Source organism: Acipenser ruthenus, chromosome 6 (genome assembly GCF_902713425.1).
Source record: "Acipenser ruthenus chromosome 6, fAciRut3.2 maternal haplotype, whole genome shotgun sequence".
Lineage (NCBI taxonomy): Eukaryota > Metazoa > Chordata > Actinopteri > Acipenseriformes > Acipenseridae > Acipenser > Acipenser ruthenus.
Genome location: NC_081194.1, coordinates 7274328 through 7293681, shown reverse-complemented (window position 1 = coordinate 7293681; position 19354 = coordinate 7274328). Strand labels below are relative to the sequence as shown.

At 38.5% G+C, this 19354-nt stretch overlaps 1 protein-coding gene across 1 annotated transcript in view; it reads left to right on the top strand.

Annotated features, from left to right (window-relative positions):
• The window catches only part of LOC117411543 (ryanodine receptor 2), a 207026-nt gene that overhangs the window by 67730 nt on the left and 119942 nt on the right, over window positions 1–19354 (top strand). The window contains exons 2-4 of the mRNA XM_059024865.1: window positions 3267–3386; window positions 6519–6623; window positions 18650–18724. Of these exons, the coding sequence (XP_058880848.1) occupies window positions 3267–3386; window positions 6519–6623; window positions 18650–18724 (300 nt within the window). The remainder of the gene's footprint in view (window positions 1–3266; window positions 3387–6518; window positions 6624–18649; window positions 18725–19354) is intronic.

Genomic DNA, 19354 nt, shown 5'->3' with positions numbered 1-19354 from the left:
GCTTTTAATCCTTATTCTAAATTATTCTTTTTTTATTATTCATAATTTACCGGCACAATACTTTTCTTTGTGTAGATTGTGTTGCAAAATCCTTTATAAAAAATGTTCCCCCCCATAGTAATTTTGCTGGACAGTTTTAGGTTTTCCAACGATTTTCCAATGATTACAGCACACTACCATTTTAAGGCCAATTTTAGTCACTAAACCATACTCCTGTCGTGCCCATTTCACGGGCTTATGTTCACTAGAAAATTATTACTCTGCTATACATAGCATATACAGTATTCCATAACTTTTACCATACATTTCCTTAGTGTTTTTAAATCTTCATTGTTAAAGTGACTTTTAGAATGTATGTCACACCACACATTTTTGCATATATCTGGGGGACCGCTGATCCAGTTGTCATGAACCTTGGAATTAACATGATTTAGCAGAGGTTATTTAGGATGTCAGATTCTGGGGGTATATGGGAATCTGTCTGTCCATACATCTGTTCATCTGTATGTCACACTTACATTTTTGCATTTAACTGGAGAAGCGCTTTTCAAATTGTGATGAAACATTTCATTGCTATTTGAATTCTATACCAGTCTGTACATACTGTTATACGTCATGGGCACCAGCTTTTTAATTCTGCTGATACTGTAGCTCTGATTTGGAATTTAGAGCCGTGGCGGTAGATGTATGTTAGTTATGTGGTTGAGTTGGGGCTGGGTTTTGTTGCTGACATGCTTGTTAGTTATGTGGTTGAGCTGGGGCTGGGTTTTGTTACTGACATGCTTGTTAGTTATGTGGTTGAGCTGGGGCTGGGTTTTGTTACTGACATGCTTGTTAGTTATGTGGTTGAGCTGGGGGCTGGATTTTGTTACTGACATGCTTGTTAGTTATGTGGTTGAGCTGGGGCTGGGTTTTGTTACTGACATGCTTGTTAGTTATGTGGTTGAGCTGGGGGATGGATTTTGTTACTGACATGCTTGTTAGTTATGTGGTTGAGCTGGGGCTGGGTTTTGTTACTGACATGCTTGTTAGTTATGTGGTTGAGCTGGGGCTGGGTTTTGTTGCTGACATGCTTGTTAGTTATGTGGTTGAGCTGGGGCTGGGTTTTGTTGCTGACATGCTTGTTAGTTATGTGGTTGAGCTGGGGCTGGGTTTTGTTACTGACATGCTTGTTAGTTATATGGTTGAGCTGGGGCTGGGTTTTGTTGCTGACATGCTTGTTAGTTATATGGTTGAGCTGGGGCTGGGTTTTGTTGCTGACATGCTTGTTAGTTATGTGGTTGAGCTGGGGCTGGGTTTTGTTGCTGACATGCTTGTTAGTTATGTGGTTGAGCTGGGGGATGGATTTTGTTACTGACATGCTTGTTAGTTATGTGGTTGAGCTGGGGGATGGATTTTGTTACTGACATGCTTGTTAGTTATGCGGTTGAGCTGGGGGATGGATTTTGTTGCTGACATGCTTGTTAGTTATGTGGTTGAGCTGGGGGATGGATTTTGTTGCTGACATGCTTGTTAGTTATGTGGTTGAGCTGGGGGATGGATTTTGTTGCTGACATGCTTGTTAGTTATGTGGTTGAGCTGGGGGCTGGATTTTGTTGCTGACATGCTTGTTAGTTATGTGGTTGAGCTGGGGGATGGATTTTGTTGCTGACATGCTTGTTAGTTATGTGGTTGAGCTGGGGGATGGATTTTGTTACTGACATGCTTGTTAGTTATGCGGTTGAGCTGGGGGATGGATTTTGTTGCTGACATGCTTGTTAGTTATGTGGTTGAGCTGGGGGCTGGGTTTTGTTACTGACATGCTTGTTAGTTATGTGGTTGAGTTGGGGCTGGGTTTTGTTACTGACATGCTTGTTAGTTATGTGGTTGAGTTGGGGCTGGGTTTTGTTACTGACATGCTTGTTAGTTATGTGGTTGAGTTGGGGCTGGGTTTTGTTACTGACATACTTGTTAGTTATGTGGTTGAGCTGGGGATGGATTTTGTTACTGACATGCTTGTTAGCTATATGGTTGAGCTGGGGCTGGGTTTTGATGTTGTACGATTTGTTTACTTTGTTACACCCAGACATTGGTTGCATTTGGGACAGGTCTTTACTGTAGTAAATGTGCAACAAACAAACAAAAACAAAAAACAAAACACATGGCTACTGAACCTGATACGCTGCTTTTGTTAGGCAGACACTGCAATACTGTATGAACATACGAAAACAATGAAGCCATTGTACAGAGTTCTATACCCCAGGCTAGTAAGCCAAATGTGAGTATTAAATAGTTCAGTTACAGTAGCTGCAGTTAACACATGCCACTTGACACTGTTTAGTGGCTTCCATTAGGTTTGCTGTTAAGACCTCATGAGGAAGGTATTCCCAGTTAGGCTGCAATCTGTCCACAGATGGAAAAGATGTTGATCAATTGTAAAGACCCCTTCAAACATTTTGGCAAATTGTCAATCATCAATCAATCAATCATTACAGACAGACAGAATGATTTAACATAATTTGATTAGCCTACATATTGTGATGAATTGGGGTTTTAAACTGAATTGATGTTGATCAAAAGGATATATAATCACCAGAGTCAGTTTGGCTTCTGGGAACGAGACTGGTGAGTGCAATGTAGCTGAAATGCTCTCTTTTCTTACACATCTCACGGAAATGATCCATCATACCGATCAGGCACACATGAATAATGTTTGTCCATTGAGAAACTATGTCAGTGTCTTTACTTGAGCCAGCAGTGTTTTTTTTTCTTTTTCCTACATGAATGAGCAGGGCTCGTTCATCTCCAGATTAGGAGAGAGAGAGAGAGAGAAGTAAATCATTTTATAGCTGTGCAATTAGAACAAAAACGCATTCATTAATCCTTGCCTCACTGCCAATGTTTGTACAGAACGTTGAATCTTTGCTATAGGGCCAGAATTAACAATCCTACATATGGACAGGGGGATAGTTACAAGCAGAGGTTCATTTGTAAACAAAAAGGTACCGGATCTTATAATAAGAAAGAGGGATAGCATTTTTGTTTATACACCTAATATACTGACCTTGATTAACAATAGCTTCCATATATACTTCAGGTTTTCATATGTTTGGGGATCAGTGTTTCATGCCTTATTTTTGGCGGTAGTTGCATGCTGGCCTAGCCGTGCTTTAACATCCCAGGTGGCCAGTTGTTATCTGAAGCACATTTTACCTGTTGTTATTTATGTAAGTAAAGAAATTAGCTTGTTGTTAATTTTTCATGTACTTCAATTTATACTCTTGCAGGCTGACGAGGTTGTGCTGCAGTGTTCTGCGACCGTCCACAAAGAACAGCAGAAGCTCTGCCTGGCTGCAGAGGGCTTTGGCAACAGACTTTGTTTTCTAGAGTCCACCTCAAATTCCAAGGTAAGATCTGTAATACTGTACAACTTCTGTGACTTAACCCTTTGTGTAAAGAATATTGCACCGGTGGTCTTTTTGTAGTTGTTGCCAATTTTAAAAGTAAAATGATAACCTTAGAATGTACACTTCATGAATCCAGTTATGTGTGCTTGGCCTGGCCCACATCACAGACCACGTGCAAGGCCTGAATGTGACGTGACTTACCCTGAACAGTAGTGGCACTTATCTGAGACAATAGAATGCCCTGGCTGGAATTTAACAATATCTGCTATTTAAAAATAAACGTATCGATGATTTTATGAATGACGTGAGAACACAGCCTTCCCACTTTGGGTTATAGGAGAAAAATGACAAAATAAAATATTATTTCATAGGCATCTAATATCAGTCTGTCATTGCCCTCCTACATTCTGTTCACCTGACAAGCTGTTGGTGAATGACAGAAACAATGAATTCCCACATGACACGCAGTGCTCAGCTGACTTAAAATAATGTTTAAAAGTAAATAATTTAACACCAAAAAACTGCACTTTTTAAGCAGGGTGGAAAATAAACAGGGGGGGAATGGTGCATCACAGAATACTAAGAGCAACAATACTCAGTGACAGTGGCAACAAACAGAATGAAAAAAAAACAAGGACCTGGGGTCCTCAGACAGCTCACCTGGTGAGTTATACAGTCAGGGGAGAGTGCAGATTCCTGTTCATTGGCTCTGGCTCTCCTGCAGGTTAAGGGAGGCAAAATCAGCAGTGATGGAATCATCTCAATGCGCTACAGAGGCTCTACTGGCCAGACATCAATCCTAACCATATGTTTTGTGGTACCATCTATTCACATCACTTCTCCCTTGCAACAAATGAAAAGCATACATTTTTGATACCACACCTTTATGTATTGTCTACTAAATCCTTGCCCACTAGTACAATTATGCTTTGTACGTTTGGTCAGATTAAAACACTATCTGCAGTATAGTATCAAAGCATATCAGCAGATAAAGTGATGCAGGATTTCATATTGGAAAATATTATAAAGGGTAAACAGTATTGCTTACTGTCTGCAAGTACATACACTGTTGGGGAAAGACTGCAAATATGATCATTTCAAAAGGTAAAGGCCCATTACACTTCCTTCTGCCAATCATTATTTAAAATTACTAGTGCTTGAAATTAGACAGTGATAGAAAAGGTGGTGCTGGTACTTCTAGATTGGCTTTCCGAGGGATTGTGCTCAGATGTGCGTTTTTTTTTATTGCTTGGCACTAAGTGGCCCGTGGAAGCTGTGCTTTTTAGCGGATTTCAGCTGTCAAGCAGAATTAACGTTCTCTCTTGGATAACGTGCAGAAGTAGGAGTGACATCTTGAACTTGGCAGTCTACTGTACTAGACTTCTGTTGCTCTGTGGTCTAGGTTGCGTAGGCCATTTCTTAGTCATCATGGAAACTGCATTATTTGTGTTTTGAGCATAGAAATGTGCACCTTGACTTAAATAATTAGCATGAGCTTTAAAAAATATTCAAAACATTCCCTAAAACAGTCTGTAAAGCAAATACAGCCTGATAACCCTTAAACCAATGTGAATGAGATGAGAACATGATGGACCATTACCTGTTAACAATTTTAAATGATAATGTTCCAGCAAGCTATTTTTTTCTGTCTACGAGTACTCTTATTGTAATAATAAAACATGTGTGCATGTCCTTTTCTTTATATGGCTATACCATATGCATTGGAAGAGTGTTTAAAGCTTCCTCAGCTCTGCTATAGAGCAGTAAACTCTAAATATTGTGACGTGCAGTAATCTCCGCTAGGAAGCAGTGGAGAAGAAAAAAAAAAAACTAAGAGAGCTGCAGAACAATATTAACTCTCGCCCTTTAGAAACCTTAAATAAAAAGAGATTCATCCTCACTAACACTGGATGGTTTGGTTGTTCTCTGGTGATACAAGAATACCTTGCTATTTGCTGTTTTAATAATACATGTACTTGATAGCTGATATTTCCCTTGAAAACCTGCACCAAATAAAACCTGCTGTAATTAACAGCCAATGTAGTGGCCTTGCCTTTGATTCTTCAATTTGCTGTTCACCTTGTCAATTAAAATTCAGTGCAAGCTGCCATTTGAGCCTTGTAATGTGTTTGTGTGTCTTTAGGAATTGACTAGTCCATGGTTAAGGGAGGGTAGGTACTAGTGGTGGGCAAAGATATGAACATTTTATATCGATAATATCGAAGTCTTCCAAAACACAGAAAAATATAACACAATTGCAATATCAAACATATATATATATATATATATATATATATATATATATATATATATATATATATATATATATATATATATATATATATATATATATATATACACACAGTATATATAGCATTTTCTGGTTCTTGTGGGACAGAAGTTAGACAACAACTGTGAATAGATGAAAGCTCAAGTCATTTATTGTTGTACAGCTATTAATTAATAAAATAAAATCATAAAGTAGGGGAAGGGAACTTGGGAGTCGAATATGAAAACAAATGATTATACTAGTTTTTCCTTTACTCTACCCTTTCACTCACTGTCTCCCCCAAACACAACCTTCTCTCACATTCGTCTCCCCCGATCATCCCGGTCTTTTTCACACACCCCCTCCACCCCTTACTCAGACCCCAGCCCCCACGTCCTTCACGCCAAACCTGTACTCCAATTCCCCTACACACACATGCACACACAACATGCAACCACTGCACGCACACACACACACAGCATGCAACCCCTGTACGCACACACACAACATGCAACCCCTGTATGCACACACACAACATGCAACCCCTGTATGCACACACACAACATGCAACCCCTGTATGTATGCACACACACAACATGGAACCCCTGTAGGCTTACACAATTTTCTTTTCTCATTTCACTATTAGACATGGGACCTTGGAGAAAGACAGGTTTAAATGAGCCGCTGAATAGCCCTGGGCTCATTTGCACTATTTCTGACATTGCGTCACAGTCAGACAGAGATTTATTTAAAAGGGACCTTACACAGTGACTATTAGCTGCTTTCTTGTCTCTCTGAAGCACATACCAAAAGCATGTTATTAAAGTTATCTGGTGTGCTGTTTTTTTTAATTTTTTTTGCAGAATGTCCCTCCAGACCTCTCGATCTGCACCTTTGTGCTGGAGCAGTCTCTCTCCGTGCGGGCCCTTCAGGAGATGCTGGCCAACACCGAGGAGAAAGCAGAAGGGGCAAGTAATCAAATACCTATTCTAGCACTTAATCAACAAGACACATGGATTTATCTGTCTCCAGACTAGCTCCCTTTCTCAAACTTTGGACAATAATTAATCTGACAAAAATTATTAATTGCTTTTCGAATCAATACAAGAAAAAGAAAACAACATTGGTTCATTTAAAATGATATAATTTGCACCTTGGTTAAAAAACCAATCAAAGAACGGAGATTACATACAATCATCCACTTTCAACATGCATATGCTTATTTGGACTCTAGTCTTGTGCTGAGGCCTGAAACCAGTCAAAATTAACCTTAAATCAAATCTTACATACAAGTTTTATTTGGCAGGTTGTTGGGTGGTCTGATATCCCATTTTTGCAGCACCTGGAAATTGTCAACTGTTTATTTTTAGGGGTAATCCCAGTATAGTGGTTAATTTATCCAACCCAAGGTGGATCCCCAGTGCTGTAAAATACTAAAACAAATCCAGCTACTGTTTCTTTATTATTATTATTTATTTCTTAGCAGACGTCCTTATCCAGGGCGACTTACAATTGTTACAAGATATCACATTATACATTATTTCACATTATACAGATATCACATTAATTCCGGCCAGACGAGTTAATCAATTCAATCCCTTTGTCAAGTAGACAAGCGTTCAGTGCTTTTGGCTTGTGCGTTCAATGAAGTTATGGAAGTTAGCTCATTCCATCAAGACGATAAAAAGATGATGAAGGCACTAGCAGACAACCTGACTTAGTTTCTTACATGTTTAGCAGAGTAATTAAAATGTTAATTAGAGGACTACATTCATTATGTTATAATAAGTAATTGAATTAACGAGTACACTTCACCCCCAGAGTCTGATGGCAATATTCATGTTTATATCTATGACTCTTGGGATGCAACTGATTACCTGTACGTGGCATTTACACTGAAAGCCTAATGCAGGGTTTCTCAATCCTGGTCCTGGGGAACCCCTGTGTCTGCTGGTTTTCATTCCAACTGAGCTCTCAATTACTTAATCAAATAATAACGTGCTTAATTAGATTTTTAATTGTTCTCAGCTCCTAGCTCAAGTTACTTATAAAATTGTATAGTTAACTTGAAATCTCCAACTCTTTAAAAGCTGAAAACAATTAAAAAGGTCTATTTAAGCTAATGAATAGTTAAATTAAGGGTCTAGTTAAGTAATTGAGAGCTAAATTGGATTGAAAACCAGCAGACACAGGGGGTCCCCAGGACCAGGATTGGGAAACCCTGGCCTAATGAAGTTAACTTCAATCCACTATACATTCCACACTTAATCATGAGATACTTAGTTTCATTGATTCATCATGAACAGACACTCAAGGCCATGACCATATTTACCTTTTCATATTCAACTGCTGGAAAAAATATAATCTTCAAATTAATAAGGAAGAGCCCATGGAAGGTATATGCTAGTACTGCACAAAAATTAAAACATAGTTGTGACAGGGTAGCGTCACGGCCCAAGATGGTACTGGCAGGGATTAGAGACACAGAGACAGAAGCTGCAGTAAAGCGCTGTTGTGCACGTTTAATTCACAAACAAACACACAAGAGCACACACATTGGGTTCAATGGCCAAAATAAAATATGTACACAATACAATCAGTGCCTGTAAACAGTTATCAGTTCACCTAAACTCCCTCTCCAAACAAAGGCTTTTGCTTGCCTTTATGCAGGTGACCACTCCCCAGTTAGCACTCAGTTACCCGATTGAGGAATTAGCCACACCTGTAATTGTTGGCAGAATTAACCCCATCCCTGCCAACCTTACATTCCCACACACACTATTTACACAAGCAGGGCTTTTGCCCTGCCACAGTAGTACATTTAGAATGTCTTTAATGAAGCCCTGGAATGAGGTCAGTAGAGAGCAATGACATACAGTATAAACAGGTTTTTAAGACACACATCCGGCAGTTTTTTCTTCTGCAATTTTACATGTCATCGCAAGTAAATTATAATTACCTATGAAAAAAAATGCAAATTCATTTAGATATTTAAATGTTATTTCTTCTTCTTAGCCCAATACCCCCACAGGAAATGAGTTTAATTTAAAGTCAGTAAATCAGTAAATGAATGAATGAATGAATCAACCATTACTAGGGTAGTGGGAGTTGAAACTGTTTTAGATGCCTTAGATGTAACTACATCTATCACGAAAAAGCTATTTGTTCAGTAGAATGTTTGACCGAACCTTCTCATTGGTAATCACCATTTTAAAAGGCTGCTCACATTCTTAATAAAAACAATGTCAATTTCTCGACCCTTGCATGTTTTCATTATATAAGGGTGTCTGCTAAGAAATACATAATAATAATAATAATAATAATAATAATAATAATAATAAGGAGTGCACAGCTGTTCAACATAGCCGAGTACTCCCACTGTATTCTGAAACCCTCTTGCAGTTACATACAGTACTATATGGGTATATTAAACTGGTGCCCTAGAGGTTCATTAAACACCACTGGGATGTAGGAGCTCTACCACCTACCTAAAACCTAGATCAGCAATAACAAACTATCTGAAGATGGTCCCTTGATACTGTAAGATTTGAAATCATGCACCAGATCTTCTCAGCGCATCGGATTTCATTCTGTTAGATGATGGTAGTCCTTGTGATTGACAGCAGTGTTGCACATTTTGGGTCAATTGCAACGCACTTGTAGATTTAGTACAGAGCTGCGTACTAAGTTGCGGACTATCTAATACGGTACTATCTCGGGATCATCCTCAGCTGCATACTAACTTAGTATCAATTGCAACGAAAAAAGATGGGGAACAAAGTTGGGGACTAGCTGATCCCCAGCATCAGTACAGAGCTCAGGATTAAGCTCTTTATTTTTTTTTCAAAGAAACCCAACATCTTAATTATTGTTTTTTCATTTACATTTTTTGAACTTAAGAACATGATGTACGGAAATGTATTTACGCATTAAAGTAAATGCTGAGGCTGAACTGCATAAAACGATCCCATTTTCTTAAACCAAATTCACATGTATAATCTAGTTTTCCTAAAACGCTACCAAAATTAATGACGCTGCGTTAGAGTATAAAAAAAACTTGTATTAGTCCTCATTATTTAATTCACAGACAAAACAAATGTATTCGTTTATAGGACCACAGTGTATTGTAAACTATAAAAGGTATAAATCGAATCAGAAATGCTAATTACATATTTCAGGTATAGCCTATAAAAAGATTAATTTCTCATGACATCCATACGAAGGCAATCATGGCCAGTAGTCGTGTGCAAAATTATACAATAGAAAACTTGATTTCAGATTGTATAAAAGATTTTATTGAAACTGTGGAGGATGTCCTAAAGGGTTCCACGCAATTCTGAAGCAAGCAACTGCATGGAATACACTGATTTAATGCTTCCTTCGCTGTAGAACAGGCTGAAAGTAGAGACACTGGAAAGTCGCACTGGAATTATTATTATTTTTTTTTTATATAAAATAGGCCTACGTTAAGGTGAATAAGTTGAATGAGGATGAAACTAGTTTTGTTGCAAACGTTTAGACACTTGTTTTTATTCAGATTTCTTATATAATTTTTTTTATTTATGAATAGTTCAGTTTCATAAAAGTTGTTAATATATTTTGGGATTTTTCATATTTGTTCCAGTTAGTTTGATACCACAAGTCTTTAGTCTACACAAATTGCTAGACTAACTTAGTATTGTGTTTAGTACCCTCTACAGGGCAGCAGCAGTTATTTTGGGTTTGTTGCAATTGAGACACATTTTAATACGCAGCTGGGTACTATCTGGAGCTGCTTAGTTCGTTGCAATTGGTATTAACTTGCATACTTGTTTAGTACCGTCCTCCGTACTAAGCACGGGATCATCCCCAGATAGTACGCTCCTTTCAGTTTGTTGCAATTGACCTTTAAAGCCCCAGGCTACATAAATAAATAAATACAGTAAATGTTAAAAGTAAAAAGGATGTCAACGGTTGGACAGAAAAATGCACACTCTTACACAATTTTGTTTAAATTGGCTGGCGGCAGTAATGTAAGAAGGAGTTGAGGAGCAGATGTCTGAATTTTAATGGTCAGAGTATTAAGCTATGGGCACAACAGTATCAGCAGCAAACAGAACCCTGCATATCATGCTTTTTTCCATGACTTGTTTTCTGATTTTGGGAATATCCTTGGCTTGGATTAATAATTAACAAACAATTTTGTAAGAATTTCCAGAACTAGGATTTTCAATGCGTTCACGCAGTTTAACTCCTATTTCTTTCTTTTTTTTTTTTTAAAGAACAAAAAAGCTGTTTTTCATTCAGTAACAGCCTTATAATTAGTAAACATGCATCAAGCTCATTTTTCGTGCTCTTTTTAATTATGGCACTAATATCCTTAAAGTATTCAATAACAAAAACACCGGCAATAACAAAAAAATGATGTTTTTTTTGTTACAATGTTAACATTAAATTATTTCAAACAGTCAGTTGTAACAAAAACAAAGAACAATTACAATATATTCCTAGTGTTAGTCCTGGAGTGGAGCGTGTACAGGATCATTCTATACCTGTTTAATACACATGGACACCACTTCCATCCCAATAAGTAATTTACAGCCATTGTAAGGCAGCATGCTTGAGGGAGAGAGCGAGCGTGCAAGCAGAAATCAAAGCCGCTCCACAGTTTCATTTGTAAACCAAGCACATTCCTGGGCTTTCAACAAGCAGCTGAAAAATACAAGGGTTGCAAGATAGTGTCAGGAATGAGACAGAGACAAAAGAAGCTGCAGTTTAAGTGCTGTTGCACATTTTTAATAGACAAAACCAAGAACAAATAAACAGACACAAGGGCCAACATAAAAGGTTTTTTTTAAAAAAACAAAAAAAAACACAATACAACAAGCAACCTTCACCTTCACCTTCACCTTCACCTTCACCTTCACCTTCACCTTCACCTTCACCTTCACCTTCACCTTCACCTTCACCTTCACAAACACAGTATACACACCAACCCCTAAACAAACGATTTCCCCCTCCTTAAATACCATGTGGCTGGAGGCTAATTAACCATTAATCATTCAATTAAGACTCCAGCCACATTCTCACATTTATTATGGCAGGGAGGATTTTAACCCCCTCCCTGCCAACCTTATATTCCCAACACACACATACACAATTTATATTTAGGGCTTTCACCCTGCCACACAAGAGAAAAATAAATCAATAACTGTTTTCCTGTACATCCATTCCGTGCATAATTTATAATGGCTGTTGCATGCTTTAATGTACTGTAATGAGTTATTACTTAAGTAGCGGCTGTAAATTATTGGTCACAAAGGATCTGAGCCTACAATATTTGTGGAAGAATGTTAATATATATATATATATATATATATATATATATATATATATATATATATATATATATATATATAAATACTAAAATAGACTGAATCAATTTCCATCTGATGGCCGTGTAATCGGGGATGAATATTCTGAGATGTGTGACAGCGTCTCTGTACGTTATGATTAGGCACAAATGCACAAGCTCTAAGTGGAACCTTAAGTGAAGGCACACATTCAGACACTGGGTGTGTGTGTGTGTGTGTGTGTGGGTGTGTGTGTGTGTGTGTGGGTGTGTGTGTGGGGGTGTTTGTGTGTGTGTGTGTGTGTGTGTGTGTGGTTGTGTGTGTGTGGGTGTGTGTGTGTGTGTGTGTGTGTGTGTGTGTGTGGTTGTGTGGGTGTGTGTGTGGGTGTGTGTGGGTGTGTGTGTGGCTGTGTGTGTGTGTGTTTGTGTGTGTGTGTGTGTGTGGTTGTGTGTGTGTGTGTGTGTGTGTGTGTGTGTGGGTGTGTGTGGGTGTTTGTGTGTGTGGGTGTGTGTGTGGGTGTGTGTGTGTGTGTGGTTGTGTGTGTGTGTGTGGGTGTGTGTGTGTGGGTGTGTGTGTGGGGGTGTGTGTGTCGGGGTGTGTGTGGGGGTGTTTGTGTGTGTGTGTGTGTGTGGTTGTGTGTGTGTGTGTGTGTGGGTGTGTGGGGGTGTTTGTGTGTGTGTGTGTGTGTGTGTGGGGGTGTGTGTGTGGGTGTGTGTGTGTGGGTGTTTGTGTGTGTGTGGTTGTGTGTGTGTGTGTGTGTGGGGGTGTGTGTGGGGGTGTGTGTGTCGGGGTGTGTGTGGGGGTGTTTGTGTGTGTGTGTGTGTGTGGGTGTGTGTGTGTGTGTGTGTGTGTGGGTGTTTGTGTGTGTGTGTGTGTGGTTGTGTGTGTGTGTGTGTGTGTGGGTGTGTGTGTCGGGGTGTGTGTGGGGGTGTTTGTGTGTGTGTGGTTGTGTGTGTGTGTGTGGGTGTGTGTGTGTGGGTGTGTGTGTGGGGGTGTGTGTGTCGGGGTGTGTGTGGGGGTGTTTGTGTGTGTGTGTGTGTGTGGTTGTGTGTGTGTGTGTGTGGGTGTGTGGGGGTGTTTGTGTGTGTGTGTGTGTGTGTGTGGGGGTGTGTGTGTGGGTGTGTGTGTGTGGGTGTTTGTGTGTGTGTGGTTGTGTGTGTGTGTGTGTGTGGGGGTGTGTGTGGGGGTGTGTGTGTCGGGGTGTGTGTGGGGGTGTTTGTGTGTGGGTGTTTGTGTGTGTGTGGTTGTGTGTGTGTGTGTGTGTGGGGGTGTGTGTGGGGGTGTGTGTGTCGGGGTGTGTGTGGGGGTGTTTGTGTGTGTGTGTGTGTGTGGTTGTGTGTGTGTGTGTTTTTGTGGAGGTGGGGAGGGGATACCTTTCCTATGAGCATTATATTTTAATCACCCGTTTGACATTTTGGTCTATTGATTGATACATGGATTTTATTTTTAATTAGGAGCTTAATGTAAGGGGGAAGAAAACTGTCAACATACACCACCTTCCTAGTAATGAGAGTCTACATTACTTCTTACTGTGTGAAAGGTTCATGCCGGTACTGAGCAGCTACAGAAGGATTAGATTAGATCTTATTAGAAATTCTGAGCCCACTGTGAGGCAACTCTCAGTCCTGGCATGTTCTCCGTGAACATGGTTTAACACGACTAATTTCGAATTACCCTTCAAAAAACACAGAAATATCTTTAATTACTTCTAACAAAGCTGAAAAGAATCCAAACCCGGTGATTACAGGCAGAATCTGTTGAGCCACTTTGACTTTTTTTTTATATTCCTATATAGTAATTGAAAAACCTCTAGAAGCCTCTGGCCCTGTGTGCCTTCTTCAGAATGAAGCATATCATGTGGTTTGTGTTTCAAATTATGTAGAAGAACAAGTGGTATCCTGGAATGTACCAGGCTTTGAAGGGATCAGATTATGATCATTTGGCATTGGAATATGCCTGCAGCTTGCTGTACATTTTAATGACTTTTAGCTAAGCAGTCATGAGATAAATGCTGTACAAGATTATTGAGACGACACCCCCCCCCCCACCCATCCCTAAAAGAAAAAAAAAACAGCTACAGTACACTGTCACCCTAATGCCCCAGGCACAGAATTTCTCTTTGCATTTTCAGTTAAATTATGCTTACATTGCTAAAAACTACCCATTGGTAAAGATATTTGACCAGGAAAGTTCAAACCAACAGACACATATGTATTTCTGCATTTCGACATGGTACTATACAGAGTTCATATTATGCTTTGGTAAATATGGTCATCTTGTTATTGTACAAATTTTAAAAGCAAGCACTGCAATGAACTATTGATGCATGCTTTGTAGAATGCATACTTGTTCCAGATCTCTTGTTCCAGATCCTGTGTAAATACATATCATTCGTTTTATAATAAAATGAACATAAAAATCACATACCATTTCACACATAAAAAAAAACACTGCATTTATGATCAATTAAAGTTTGGCATATGGGTTCAATATAAATTAATGATTACTTCATATGAATTTAACATAACGTTAGTTAATATGTGATTACTAGTGGTTTGCAGTGAATTTTATAAGATATATTCCCATATGGTATTATATAAAAAATAAAAAAATAAATTAATAAAATGAAATGTGAGACTTTAAAAAAACACAATTTTATTAAAAATGAAAACAAAACTCACAACATGGGAGTCCATTCAATGGATCTAAATGGATCAATTGATATGGTCGCTCAAAATACCAGTGCAGTTTAAATTATCAAAAGAAGGAGAATTTTGTAAAGTAAGCAAGTAAAATGTAAATAAGCAAAATGCCAGTGCTGATGAATGTGGACGCCATTGTCCTGGGGTTCTTTTCCCCCTTTATGTTAACTTGTTATGTATAACAGGTCTATTTATAGCTTCTGTCTCAGATGGGCCACCTGTCTGGAGCGAGCATGAGATTGCCATAGGACCAGCTTGTTGCCAAGTCCTGTATAGTAGTTCTCTTCCCCCACAGGAGATGGGTCTAGCCAGCAGCTTATGCCCATAGAGACCCAGTCTGGTGCATTGCTGAGCCTCACTGCACTTGGTGGCACAGACACACAGATAGTTTGACTGAAGCACAAACTGCAGATTTCACCCCTGTGCTTTAATACAATACAACTCACCAGTAGGATCCATGAAAAGTGTAAGCCACTGTCATGTACACATTTTTGCGTGGGATTTGAGATGAAACCATTGCGAATTCTGTCTCAATTTCCGGTATCAGTTGGTGCAATTTGGTTAGGCAGCGACATAGACTTGTGAACTGTATTGCGCTTGCACAAATGTTGTCAAATAAACTGACTGACTGTTAAAAAATTAAAATACAAGAGATTTTTTTAGTATCAAAGGTTAAGTAAAAATTGAGTATCGATACCAAAGAAGACAGATTTCGTAGTAATGTAATATTGACTGTGAAATGTTTTAGACTGATGGTGATGATGTGAACTTGCATTAAGCTGAAAGCCTTTTGACTAGAAAGTGCCTAATGCAATAGAGGGGCCCTCAAGCAATAACCGTCCAGGGTAATTCTAAAGTCACTAGGCCACATTGTGCTGCTGTTGTTGAAAAAAAAATATACACTTAAATAAAAACATGCAGCAATTACGCAACAGACAATCTTGTCGTAGAGTAACTGCACATAACCTTTGTACAGCTGAACATACAGTTCATACATAAAGCACTTTTCTCCCCTGATTTAACCCTATTATACCGAGTTCACTAGTGCAGTGTATATAGCAGCTTCACAGGTTATGGTAACGGCTGAGTTTTATTTCAGTTCCATACAGCATAATCAGAGATATCAAAGAGTTAGTTCTACTTCAAATGACAAATTAGACCTATTGGATTTTGCTCATTAAATGTCATGTTTTTTATAAACCGTGCTATGTATTCTGTCAAGTGTATGAACTAAGAATTACATTCAGCTCGTTTTGATAGTAAGGTCTTAGGACATGGACAAAATCAATGTAATATTTTCTGTCTCTTCTGACTGAGCTCTAAAACTGTTCTCTCTTCTGTTTTCCATGTCCTTTACAGAAATTTATGATGAAGGTAAGCAGACAAACCATCCCGATTTCCCCATTGTGAATGTACACATTACACCCAAACTGCTTCACTGCCTGGCTTTGTGTCCACAGACTCTTGCTTTTTCACCTTCCCATTCCCAAAAGCACTCTGCAGCTGTTATCACCTTATGACGCTGATTCCCTTGCAACTTTGAGTGTCTGCTTCATATTTAACTAATCATGATTTTCCATAATTGTCAGCCCATTCTCCATCACGATCTGTAGTGCGATACATGGTTGGAGACTCTGGACGCAGTCTAGCCTTGCTGGTTGACTTGATTGTAATATGAAGTCCTGTTCCTTCATAATTAAAGCACATGTTAAATGCCTGGCCTGATGATGTCTTGACTGAGGCTTGTATTTCTGACAGTAATTCCTTTCTATGCTTTTACATACAGCCCTGTTGAGACGCCTCCTAAAGCAATAATGGTAGTCATATTGCATGTTATGATCCTAAGGCCACATTACAGAACGATATATTAAAAAAAAGATATATTATATTGTTTTGGTAAATTACAAGATGCACAGTGATAAACATCTAACACTAAGATATTGGCTTCATAATTGGTTCATACGTCATACTTGGTCAAGTTCAACCATGGGTATCTTAAAAGGAACGCTAACCCTTTGGTGTCAGTAATTTAATAAATATTTAAATGTGTTCGTGAGCTTGATATTGACCACTGATCTAATATAGTTGGCATATTGAGGTCTTGTGAGGTTTTTTAGTGATAGTACACCTTGCGTTATTGTTTTAACAGATGGTATAGAGCCATATTCTGATTTTTTTCACTTCCATTACTGATGCTTCCAGTAAAAAAAAAACTCTTTCACTGCCTCATTGTTTTAAGCCCCGGTGTGGCCGTATCAATAATATAGACTACACACTTTGAGGTAGTTTCTTTACAATTAGTACACAACTGTATTCTATGATTCTATTCCATTACAACTGGTGTACAGTAAACATTAACTGTTTCACTGCCACATTTGGACATATCAGTGATACAGATATATGTAATTTTCATTTTACTTTGTGTTTATAAACCTCTTACATTTTGACACCATTTGTGCTTTTTTCACAAGTTTTGCAGGGGTTTATACCTTTTAGTAAACCAAAGTAGGTTTGAATTAGCATGTAGGACATGTAACATAACTAACTGATATAAAGGACACACTGATAAAATATTGACTGTTAGGTGTTCCTCTGGATTTATAAGCAGCAAATAGCTTTTCTGCTACCTCAGAAACAAGCTTTTGGAAAACAACAGATGAAGTAATCTCAGCAGGCTTGAGGTTAATTGAAAACTGCATAGACAAGTATACATAACAAAATAAAGCACAGTAAAGCAGTTTTGAAAGCAGTGCCCCACCCTGAAACTAAAAAAGAGAACAAAACATCACCTTTTGATCCTGTTTTATATACTGTCAGCTCAACCAATGTGGTTGGAATTGAGACATAGAAGTCACATCTAATAACTGGTTCCATCACTATCTGAACACTGGCTGACTCTGGTACCTGCTAACTCTAATTGGACATGGCACAGGGCTATAAATGTGGTTCCCCCTTTAAAAAAGAAAGTAACTACGTCAGTAAACCGCACACTCCACCCCACCCAACACAACCTACATTACACTTGACCACTCAGAATGATTGTAAACAAATTTACTATTAGTTATGTAATCCCCAAGACCTGCATAAAAATGTGTTTTTTGTAAAAAAAAAAAAAAATAATAATAATTGGTATGAATGCTAAACAAATTAAGTCTTGCAGTTTGCCACTGAGCTGATTAGCTACATTGGAGTTAATTACTGTATGAGCATATTGTATACAGGGAGCACTCATATTTGAATAAACCCTTCAACTGCCATGCATTTCAGATATGTTATCAATTTATTGTATTCCTTGGTCTGTTTACTTATGAAGAAAATGTATTGGACATAGGCTGTACAGGGTTTAAGAAGGTATCTGAAATTTGTTGATCCATTTTTGTGTTATAGGCATGGCTGAATAATGTGGTAAGAAAATGGCAAGCCTAGTAATACATCCAAGCCACAGCTATGGTACCTGTTGCAAGGCACTGTCAGTAGCAATTGTCAAGACAGCAGATCTGACTTCATACTTGTGATATACCTGACTATATGTGTTCAGATGTTAGGTGCTTCTATATAAAAGGCTGACACGTTCCTGATATTTCACATCCATTCTGGAAGCAGACTCCAAGCTCCAACTATTTAACCATGTTACGAACTTGTCAAATTAAAAAAAAAGAATAGTTTTGGTGCTTCTTGTTGTTGCTGGTTTTACACTGACAACTGGAGACACATACAGTATGCAGATGCTTTGGCAAAAGGTTACAAAAGAGCAAACAGTTTTTTTTATAACTTTTTGTTTGTAGCCAGTGTCTGCCTAAAGAGTCCTGCTGCCAAGACCTGTATATCTCTTGTGAACCTATTGTGTGTTAAAGGAAAAAATATATATTTATATGGAGTTGGGGATTTGCTGCTTGGTAGGAAAAGAAATGGTGACACCTCAGGTTACAATCGAAGCACATTTCTGTTTTACCCATACAGACCGCACATGGGGGAGGTCACCGGACTCTTCTCTATGGGCACGCTGTCCTGCTCAGGCACTCGTACAGTGGAATGGTGAGTATACATTGTGTGAATATTAATAACAAATGCTTACTACGTTCTGCTAACTCTGGACCTGTTTTTGACTATGTGTTTCATCTTTAAAAATCTATTTACTAAGTAGCTGCCGCTTTCTCGTTAACCTTTTAGGATACAGACTTCATATTTTAGGTGTTACGGAAATTCTTCTCTATGTGTCAGTAACCTTCAACTTGACCATTGGCCTAATGTTCTCTAGGTCTGTTGTTCAGTATTAGACAAACTAGCTGGACTCTGTAATAACCAATTTATAACCTAAGACAAAATTAGAATCTGACACCGTTAGTACTGTAAGTGCATTTGTGAGAGGCTATCTTGTGATGAATGTTTGGATTGTGGTGGTGCTTCAGTGAAAATGGCTTAAATATGAAATATGAGAAAGCAAATTGCAGCAGTATTCTGAGTAGCAGGCAAAGCTTTGTGTGGGAGGATGTCTATTAAATCAAAGCTTTTTTTGCATGAAAGGGGGTGTTCTTTAAATAAGGGAACTAGATATTCCCTTGCATTTTTCATTATGGGTCTCATGTAGATTGAGACATCATTTTTGCATAATGGAAAACTGATATGGCTACATTTCCTAAAGACAATGGTTGCATGTTTTAAACC